The 11,343-nt window shown below is 30.3% G+C and overlaps 1 protein-coding gene across 10 annotated transcripts in view; it reads right to left on the bottom strand.

Annotated features, from left to right (window-relative positions):
* The window catches only part of LOC106459403 (bromodomain-containing protein 3-like), a 122,199-nt gene that overhangs the window by 80,488 nt on the left and 30,368 nt on the right, over positions 1-11,343 (bottom strand). For all 10 annotated transcript variants that reach the window (XM_013919020.2, XM_022385883.1, XM_022385884.1 and 7 more), the window contains 5 exons: positions 8,499-8,567; positions 6,261-6,345; positions 5,634-6,013; positions 4,996-5,166; positions 4,659-4,748 (listed from right to left, as the gene is read on the bottom strand). In XM_013919020.2, coding sequence (XP_013774474.2) covers positions 4,659-4,748; positions 4,996-5,166; positions 5,634-6,013; positions 6,261-6,345; positions 8,499-8,567 — 795 coding nt within the window. The remainder of the gene's footprint in view (positions 1-4,658; positions 4,749-4,995; positions 5,167-5,633; positions 6,014-6,260; positions 6,346-8,498; positions 8,568-11,343) is intronic.

The raw sequence follows: 11,343 nt of genomic DNA, 5'->3' as shown, positions 1-11,343 counted from the left end.
TTCAACCACTTTCAGGCACCAGAGTATTTCTGCTTTCAATGTATCCTCTCTGGCAGCAACAGGAATGGGAGATGTCACTTTGGAGGTTGATGGAGCACAAGTACTCAGCATTGCATCTGCAGACTGAGTGGTAGAAACTGAAGGACATTCTCCTTTTGGCTTGAAGAAGCTCTTTATTGTGAGAGTACATGAGCCTTGAAGAAAAAAAAGAACATAAATCAAAGCGGTAAATTTCACGATATGAAATTAAAAAAATAAATAAATGGGTACTACTGTAGTATTAAAATCCAATTTTGAGTTTTCTTAAGAATAAAAAATATCATAATTCTAGATTTTTTTCTCTTTTATAGTCTATAGTGTATATTCTGAAATATTCCATAATAATTGACAGGATTTTGTAAAACTCTATACAAATTTTAAAAACAAAATGAGCTTCCATCTGTGATAAATTGCAATTTTGGTCCTTCCTTCAATCAAGTAATACAATTTTTAAATCCATTTTTACCATTATGAAAAATAATTCTTCTGAAGCACTTCAATTCAAATAAATGTGTAATTCAACCTCACAGTCAGTTGACTTGATGGGTGTGTACACTTAGCACACATTAACTTGTATGCAAATAATAATATTCATCATAAAATTGTCAATAACTTTGCTGAAATAATAATCCAAGTTATCCCTCTTTCATTATAAATTTATTAAATTAATTAACTTTTTTTTTTCTTTGAGACTTTGTGACCCGAACACAAATCGGCTTGCGATCCCCCAGCAAGGCAGCATTTGGACAATTCCAATTACCGCCAAAAAATTTGAAATTTTGAAATGGATAGCTCAGTGGAGTGTTCTGCCTATCACTTTCTATTTTTGTAACATATTTTTACATGATACAGAATGCTTTCGTTGTACAAAAACAAGTCAAGTTGGACATCAAACATAGTCTGAGACTGAGACTCTGAGAATGGTACCAACAAAATTTTAACTTGTAGTTTTCGTTTTACTCCTTTTCCCTTCTACATAATTTTGCTGTGTTTTTGAGCGAGATAAATTCTACACAATACCTCTGAAATTGTGAAATTTTGTTGAAAATTTGTCAACAAATTACTGAAATAATTACTTCTGATTTTATTGAAACACCGAATTCAATCGTCTGATGGATGCCGACATCTTGGATAGTTAAGGAGATATCGTGATAACAAGTTGGTATACCGTACGGAATTATGATTTAAAACCCTGATTTTACTACCAAATCTTTCAATTTAGAGGAAATATGTTTGTTTGGATACCAAAGGATGAGCAATGCAATATTTCCAAAAGAAATGTAAACTTACCTCGTTGTTTGACTAGCTTTGTCTTGTGTTTTTCACTCTTCATGTGGCTCTTGACGGCTGCTTCGCCCATGTTGCTGAGACTGAAATTGCACGTGCAAACAGCACATCTTGTGGTCGACGGATTTGAGCTTACTTTCATAATCCACTCAAGATAAACGGGGTGCTCTAACCAAGCATCATTGAAATGACAGTTCCCTGGCATTTTGATTTTCACTTTCAAAAACTGTAGCAGTCAAAAGTCACAAAAATATTGCGAAAGAATCTCCGTTAAATGCCAAGTTGGATGTGAAAATAAAACAGCAGCGCGAAACAACATGTAATGTAACAACACACGTCCACTTGTATAGCCAGATAGTGCTAGCGTACGTGCCGGCCAAATTCGAATTTTCGAACTATCATTACGTCAAGGGTTTGTAAATTATTTTATTTGTATTGAAATTATCGAAGCAGGTCAGAAAAAAAATACATATAACATTTTCTGTTTATATCAAAAGTAAAAATTATATTTCTCTTTCTAAAGGGATTTTTATCGTTTCCATGGGATTCAAAATAGTATATCTGGCAACAATATGACATCGCGCCTATGGCCTGCATGTGCATGCAATTGCCACATGCATATTGGCAATACACACAGCACACACGCACGCACACACAATGCATATGCACCCAAGTGCATGCAGAGATCGAGACAGCAGCACACACAACCACTGTACACACACAATACTCATACAGGCACGCAATGCAAGTGATGAACTCATTTTCACAATCAATCGGCAAATGTTACTAATAAAAGAAAACACGGGAAGAAAATGGTTGAAATATCTAAATTTATTTACATTTCTAGTGAAAAATGGAATGAATTTTCACAAATTTTGATATTCCATGACATTTTAGTCAATTTATCAATTTTTCCTGACTTTCAAGGCCTGGAAAATATGAAAGTAAAATTCCATGACTTTCCAGGTTTTCCATGACCCGTACGAACCATGTAAATCAAACACAGTAGCACCCCGTCCACCTCTTTCCATTCTTGGAAACTCTCCCTTATATACACTTATTTCTATACATGACATGAATAACCAATCGGTAGTTCAGAATGTCCCCCCCAGTGGCTTTCTCAGCCATTTTAACGAACTTGGTGCCATTCCTTTCTTTTGAACCAAGATTTCAATGAGGTAGGTTGTGTCTTTTGTCTGCTTGAAATTTCATATTTTTTTTAGAGTAAAATACATCTTAGTTACTAAGCTTGATAAATTACAGTTGAAATCTATGGTACTGATGTAGTAATTTACGATTTTTTAGTTATTCAAATATATATATAAAACCTAAAAAAATATATTTTATTCATATTCTTCACGTGCAAATTTTTTAAATGCCTAGCAACCTACGTCAAGCAGCAACAGAGTACAAAGGTCGTAACTAGAAGAGATAATTGTTTGGTTTACTTCGTTATTTACTGTTCTATGTTTTAGGAACAATAACTTTAAGAACTTATTTCAAAATTGCAATAATCTATATACATACATAATGTATAATAATTGAAATGTGACTGTATTTTACAAAATACTAGTTGACTAAAACACAGCCAAGACAAGTTACTTTGTACAGACCAAAGTCAGTTTTATGTTATTGGATATGGTAATATGAGTGCACGTGAGCTGTATCACTGTAACCATGCACAGGTTAAAGGACAATATAATAAAAATATTAAATATATTTAAATGTATAATGTTATGAGATTTAAGCTATTTTGTCTAAACATTTATGTTTTCATGTTATAATCTGTGTTCATTTTAGAATGAAAGAGACATTATTTATGTTTAATATCTAATTTTTATGGTAGTTGCAAGATTGTTCAAATCTACCGAACCCGTACAGAGATCAACTACTGAAAATAACAGATAAAATATAAAGTTTTTTTCTTAAGAAACATTTGATAACTATCCAGACATTATAAAGATTTCGCATATGAAATTTCAAAATGTTCTGATACATAAAAGTATTTTTAATCTTAAAATTAAAATTACTTTGCATGATAGATAGGCAAGATGTGAAAAGAAAAAAAAAAGGCATGAGAGAAACATTGCTTTACAAACCTTACACTTTATATAAAAAATTAGATATTTTGCATATGAAAGCATTGTAATGTTTAATGATAATTTGCCAAATTTTGCTAATTCTCGCTTACTAATTTAGAAGTTATAGCATGAAAACTATAACAAGCACAAAATGGTTACGAGGTCGTCACATTGCCCAACCCTGTATTGAAAGAGTTAGACTACAAAGGTCTTAGAACATTGTATTTTTTGCACAATATTTTGTGTTCAAAATTGCATAAGTGAACGTAGAAAAAAAAAATTGCATACTACTAACAAACCCCGCCAAAAAGTAGGGTTAAGTTTTGACAAGATATCCATGATCAAGTGCAAAAGTACTAAATTTCATTTTTTGTGTACATTTATTATTTATTTTAGAAAACTAAATAAATCATAAAAATTAAGAGAAAATGAAATAAAAATTTCTCAACAAGATATGCATATGAGCCACTTGTGCTCTCATGGATGATTTGTTACACTAGTTTAGTAGTTAGACACAGTTCAAAGCGCAACAAAAGAATACAATTAAATGAAAGCACTTGTGAAAAGGTAAGAAGCCTAAAGCATTTGGGATAAATAACTGTAAATACTTGTCTGCATTCATTCTAGAATAAAAAAAATTTTACATCATGTTTTTCAACTTTCATTACATATGATTTCATTACAGTAGAGTTAGTGTAGAGAAAATAAAAGATAAAGCTTTACAGGAAAAAGGTTTTTGATATTAATTTAGGAAGTTCTAGAGATAATGTAAATGAAATATGAAACTTAAGATAAAAAGTATTTTTATTCTTAACAGAAAAATCACCTCCTTTAGTCAGACTAGTCAGAGCCCGAGTAAGACCAACTTTGTAAAATTCACAACCAAATCTTTTGCAAAAATACTTTATTTAAAAATCTCATTAACTGTGTGCAACATACGTGTATTGTTTACTAAAAGTTCACCAAATTTCTTGAAGTTACATTTAATAAATTTGGAATTACAGTATACATTAATTCTCTAATATGGGTTTGGTCCAATGAACTGACCCCATGTACATAGGGTTAAAGGAATTTTAACTATTCCTTTATATTATTATCAATTGCTCACTTTCATATCATAATCATTATTTTTGTTTTGTTGAGATTATTTTTATGTGCAATGATATATTGGTTAGAATTTGAAAAGTTCTTTAGCAAACAATTTCCGTATATTTCTATTCTAAATGATAACAATTTTAATACTAGACTTACAGCATGTTTTTTTGCAAAAATTTCCTTGAGGATGGTACTACAATATTTCATCTGTTCTGACAGTTTCCCTTTCCTTGGTTTAGTTATGTTCTAAAATACATCATAAACATTTATCAATTTTCAATAAAAAAAATATGATAAATTATTATTTATCCTGCATCATTTATAAAATATTTCTGCAAGATTATTAAAAAAAATAATAAAACTAGCAAAAACCTTTTTCATTGTATTCATCTATTAGTATATATATATATATATATGAAATATAGGTTTAATGTTTTAATGAATATTCTATAATTAAATATTTCAAGTTTTAAAAAACATCAGGACTGATAACCTGAACATCTGGAAGATCCTTTGATGGCCTTTTGATTGGTCGGCCACTTTCTCTTCTTGTTGACATTCTGGAAACTTTAGTTTCATTGGAGGTTTGGTATACTAACATATCAAGCGTCGCACTGTTTGAAGGGGTTGTTGTATCTGCTTTCCTCTTGACTCCTTTTTTTATCTGTTAATAAATGAAACACTCAGTTAAGATATTCTCTTACTACAGTACTGCACTACTTCTAGAAAAATGTTATACCTCAAACACTTTCATTTAAAAGTTTAATGTTTTTACTATTTGTGCATTTGCAGTGGAATTTTTTTTTTTTATCCGTAACTATATTGATACAAATTGAGTAGTACTAAAATGACTCAAGTCATCAAAAGTATAAAACTGACTAGCAAAGCTGTCTTTTGTGGAAAAAATTATACACTTAATATACAACTTCAACTTTAGAGATAACAGTCAGTTTTCTTTTCTCAGTATATTCAAATAATGCCCCCCTCCCAAATTAACTACTGTTTCACCACTCAATTATTCCTGAAAAATATGTTTTAAGGCATAAACAATCAGAAGTTGGGGGTTCATTTCTGCACTAGAGTAGTTACTTAAAGCCCTTCAAGTTAATTTTAATAAAAACAGTATCTTACTTTGGCTGGTACAGAGCTGACTGTAGTGATGGAAGTTGCTTGTGTAACACTTTCTATGTGGTGATTTGTAGGACCATGTAACGTAACTGGTGGGCCTTCATTTAAGGGTGTCATGGAGGCAACTGGCGCAAAAGCATCACCTACTCCAGAGTATGCATAGGGTTTCTGTGCGATGTGAGGAGTCACTGCACTAACTGTTGCAGTTGCTGCAAGGGTTGTTGTTGTATTAGTACTTCCTGGAACAGTGGCTGGTGCCATGGTGGTCAAAAGTGGTGGATAAGGAGCAGACTGTGACACAGGGACGGAAGGCAGGGAATTTGGCATAGTGGCTGCTACTGAAACAAGAGTCACTGGATTTGGAGCCACTGTTGTTGATGGAGCTGCTTGAAACAAACAATTGAAGGTGTACATTTAAACTATTTAATATTTCTGCTAATGCTAACTGCAGGTAAAAATGTACTAGTAATCTAACTGATTATAAAAAGGATGATGACCTTTAAAAGGTTTCTAATATAATGGAATATAATTTTAATCCAAAATTAAAGAAAAAACACACCACTGTTAATTCAATCACTTTCAAATTTTCTTATCAACAGACTTAGTATTTGAACTGTTAGACATGCTCACCTCTCCCTCTAGGGCCACCCTTTCCTTTTTTCCCTCTCCCTTTATTCCCTGGACCTCTGACTGGTGGCATAGGGATTTCAATTTCCTATGTTAAAACAATCAGAACATTTAGCATCAGCTCAATGTAAATTTCATTAGTGCTTGTTACATCTTCTTCTCACTTAACAATTACTGACTGGTTAAAGGATAATGAATGAATCAATAGCACACCCACAAATAGTAAATATAAATATTTAACTCTTCTCACTACAGGCTTGGACAAATTGAACAAGTTCATAACCCCAAATTGACCTTTATAATTAACATACTATAACTTCTAATGTTTTTTGTATCTTCCTGAAATTTCTCAAGTTTTCAGTAATCATTAAGTCTTTTGTAGACAAAAAAAAAACAACAACAGAACTTTTAATGAAGTATTTTTTACTAAATATATCTCCATATTTCTCAAAGTGTTGACTGCTCCAAGTTCAAAGTGATTTTCATATTAAATCTTTTTCTTCATCTGAAAATTCTAAAATTTCATTTTCATAATATCTTAAACCTCCTAAATAAATTTCATTTATTTTTTCAGTAAAACTTTGCATTTATCTGTTATTTCTCTACCCTAACTTGAGCTATGCTCTCATGGACAAATTGTTGCACTAGTTTTGTTTATGCTATCAACTGTCGATAAAACTTAACCCTACTTTTTTATACCAATGGTACTATTGAAATTTGATCAACCTCGTAACCACCAAAACAGATTCAAAGTAAATCTAAGTTACCCTACGTTTTCTTTTTTGAATGACTTTATATTGTAACATGAAAACTACATTTGTTTATCTTAAATATCTGTAAAGTCATAACAATTTACATCTGTTTCTAGGTAACTTTTGCTGTTTTATTACCCTTTGAACCATGTCTAACTAATATTTTTGTCACACAAAGTGTAAATTACATGGCAAACATGTAGCTCACATTATCCTGTCAAATTATGTAATGCACAGGCTACTTACAAGCATACCTTGTGAAAAATTATTATTATTTATTTTACCTTATCTAACCTAAAACGTTTCCAAGTTTTACATTTTAGTTACTTTTATAATAACAAAGAATATGCATGAAATACAAGAATTACAGTACTTACCTGGGTCTTTTTTGTTTTTGTTGTTGATTGTCAATGAAACTTAACCCTACTTTTTTTAAACTAATGGTACTATTGCAATAAATAATTTTTTCATTTGATTAAATAATGCACCAAAAAATGGATAATAATAACATGCAAAATGCAGACAATGTCCTACAACTATCACAATTTTTCTGGCTTTCTAACTATGCGACATGAGCTGTTAAATATTCAGCTAAGCTTACTGATGTGTTTCTTGTGGGAATAAAGTTTGAGCTGGAAGCAATACAGACAATTCTTTGTATAGAAAACAACATAATATGTCATTTGATCAATTAAAACCTTGGCTTTCTATTCGTTATAAACAATACAGTATTAAATATCAGAGAGAACTATTGGCAATTTTTGAAAGAGAGGATGTGACAGTTGAGCATGGCAAGAGGGGTCTGATTTTCTAGTTTATAGCTCCGTATCGAAATAACATTGAGGCTACCAAAATTATGCTTTGTCTGAACAATGACAACGTTATAATGAATAATTTACATCAAATTTCATACTTCTAGGAGCAGTGGTAAATAAATTAGAGAAGAGGGAATACCTAGAAACCAAGTGTCAGAATTCTTATACCAGGGAAAATTTAAGATTTTTTTTTATATTGATATATAAAATGAAGAACATAAATTATTTATAATATTAAAATTTGGGTTATTAGCTATGTTTCAATGCCAAGTTTATTCATATACCATGATAATAAAGTACTTTAATTGAATATTGAATGTAACTCAGTAAAACTCTGTGATGTGTGCAGAAAAAGGATTCCTGTATGGAAAGAATTAAAAAATTACTTGTTGCAACTTAAAAAAGAAAATCAATAAAAGTTTAGTAATTATATATATATATAAACACACATAATATGTTTTAAATTACAATCTGACAAAGAAACCAAAAAATAATTTTAAATTTCAACTAATTACCAAGTGTTTTAGACAAGTGATTTGTACAAATTTAATCAAGAGTATTTTAATATTCTATATTTCAAATAAACTTGAGAAAGTTTTTAAATATTTATCTTAAAGTAGTTTGCATTTAATAAACTTACTGGTTAGAAATAAAATCTTATAATCATTGCTTACTTCTTTTGGCATCTCAGCAATCTTTGTCAGGAATAATTTCTCTAATGTTTGTGCCATGAGAACAACATCCTAAATAAAAAAATAAATTACCAATTGAAATAAACACTAACAAGTTTTACACTTGGAGAACGTTTCGTAAAAAAAAATCAACATAAATAATGATGTATCAACTGTAAAATGTTTCAAAATAAGTTCAATATGTTTTTCCTTTCAAATTGTTCAATGTGTGATTTGTGCATTTAATAAGAAAGGTATTGACAGTTAATTCAAAATGCTAAACATTTAGTTCATCTTTTCTTTTAGCCCCTTTAATATACTTGGTTGTGTTGGTACAAAGATAACCAATATAACAATAAGGAGAATGATCTATCATAGATGTAGAAAATGCTCTCATAACAATCACGTTCCAACTCTTGTGTCAGTATAATTGAAATTGAAATGTTCCTTTAACACATTCATGATTCATATTCAATTGCTCAGATCAATTTCAAGCACTCTCAGAATGTTTTAAGCACATTTTGGAGGTTAAAATCTACATCAAAATCAATCAGATTCCACTGAAATTTTATAAAATTCCTATTTATTTGTTTAACATATGAATGTAAACTAAAAAGAAAAGAAAGACTTTATTTATTGCACTCAACACCACAACATGCATTAAAGTTAAATATATCGATATATTCTGCTATTATAATATTTTCAAATACTTTTGAAAAGAAAAAAAAGGGCCCCTTTTCAAGCACTTTCAAGCCCTTGAAATTCCATTCTTAATTTCAAGGACTTTCAAGGATGCTTATGCACCCTGGATATTATATATTATTCATTATATAAGCACTTTCAGAATGTTTTAAGCACATTTTGGAGGTTAAAATCTACATCAAAATCAATCAGATTCCACTGAAATTTTATAAAATTCCTATTTATTTGTTCAACACATGAATGTAAACTAAAAAGAAAAGAAAGACTTTATTTATTGTACTCAACTCCACAACATGCATTAAAGTTAAATATATCGATATATTCTGCTAATATAATATTTTCAAATACTTTTGAAAAGAAAAAAAAGGCCCCTTTTCAAGCACTTTCAAGCCCTTGAAATTCCATTCTTAATTTCAAGGACTTTCAAGGATGCGTATGCACCCTGGATATTATATATTATTCATTATATAGTTTTCTTTTCATAATTTTATCCCTAAAAGTATTATCTTCTTATCAACATTAAAAATCTGAAATACTAGAACAAAAGTGATTCCTGATGACATTTATTATGTGACATAGTTGACCTAACATGACCTCATCCAAGCTGCCTAAAGCACAGACCAGCTGTCTAAAAGCATGTCAAATAAACTTCCCACAACAGACGTAGATACACCAGAAAAGGCCAAAACTTGCCCACGTTTGTTCATTTTCAATGATTTTAACAGCTCTGAGTGTGCACTTAGCCCCATAGCAGCATATAACATTGCACAAATATCAAAATATTAAATGATTAAATTTAAGGTTAAAATGGAGGTACTGTCGATCTTGGTCAGTATGTGGCCTTAAAGCTATGATAATTGAAATCAGCCAGTAAAGGCATATAATTGATTAATTGCAAAAGGTGGAGGTAAGTGTAATTTGATACCTATATCCATATAGTCACTGAGAACCTTCTTTATTAAAATACAAATACTTTAAAAATTATTTTGAAAGGACAGTTAAAGGGGAAAATATTTCAAATTATTTATTTTCATTCGAAATAAATACTCTGATTTTTCACTAAAAGCTTCAACTACTTCCATAATTTATGTAAGCTATACACATCTTCAATAAAAGGTATAACTGAAAATATTATAAATTTAATGCAGTTAGTGTTCATTACACCATAATTATTAAATCTTTTGTAATATATTATTCATTACTAATAAAACTATTTTTGTTTGATTGTATAATTTCTATCTTTCAAGTTCAGTTCATGTATCTGTGTTTCATTTGTTCTTCACATGTATGCAAACAAATGGCTCTCAGCTTCAATTAAGCTGGCCAATCTTTATTTTCCTGATAATTATTCCACCCACATCTGCAATAAGAAATCATATTGTATTAATCTCAATCTTTCGTTACTTATACAGAACTCTGTATTCTATTTATAACCCATGTTTCCTCAAGATCAACTTTAATTTGGCCAAAACTTTCATTCTAGAACAACAAGATTAGGGAAGATTGCAAATTATTTGATAAATGTATAAATATCAATCATCAATGGTATTTCTCACTGAATGACTTCGCTGTAATCATTCAAGATGAAATAGGTTTCAAAAGTTTAAAAGCCAAAGTTTATTACATAAGTGAGCAATTATATCCCATTCATAGAAAGACCCTTCAAGACTTGTCTAAATCAAACTTATGTTGACAAACTTTTATTAATGACAAAAGTGTAGATTTTATGTTTAATAGTTTTTTCCACCACTTGTAGATTCAAGGAAATAAAAAATACAGGAACTTCAACACAACCAAAGTTAGGGGAAATTATGAAAGGTTTTCTTGTCAATCTCTTTCATCTGTTTGTACAATGATTAACAGTTCCAAATAAAGCACTCCTAAACAAAGTATCATTTACAGTCGTCAAAAAGGATTATTACCACTTTAGTGGTGGAGGTCAAATCCCCAGCTTAGATGTTATTTTGTTTTTTCACCTGAGTATAATTCTCCCATGGGTTGGTTTACACATCTTAATACACAAATTGTACATATATGATATTAATAATTTTTTTCAATGCTACTGTGTGTATTTGCAGGACATGTACTGAGAATGCCAGTATCAAGACCAGCAAAGAAATCCATGGAGTGGGTGCCGCCAAATTTA

Source organism: Limulus polyphemus, unplaced genomic scaffold (assembly GCF_000517525.1).
Source record: "Limulus polyphemus unplaced genomic scaffold, Limulus_polyphemus-2.1.2 Scaffold601, whole genome shotgun sequence".
Taxonomy (NCBI): domain Eukaryota; kingdom Metazoa; phylum Arthropoda; class Merostomata; order Xiphosura; family Limulidae; genus Limulus; species Limulus polyphemus.
The sequence above is the reverse complement of the archived record's forward strand: the minus strand, read 5'-3'. Positions and strand labels throughout refer to the sequence as shown.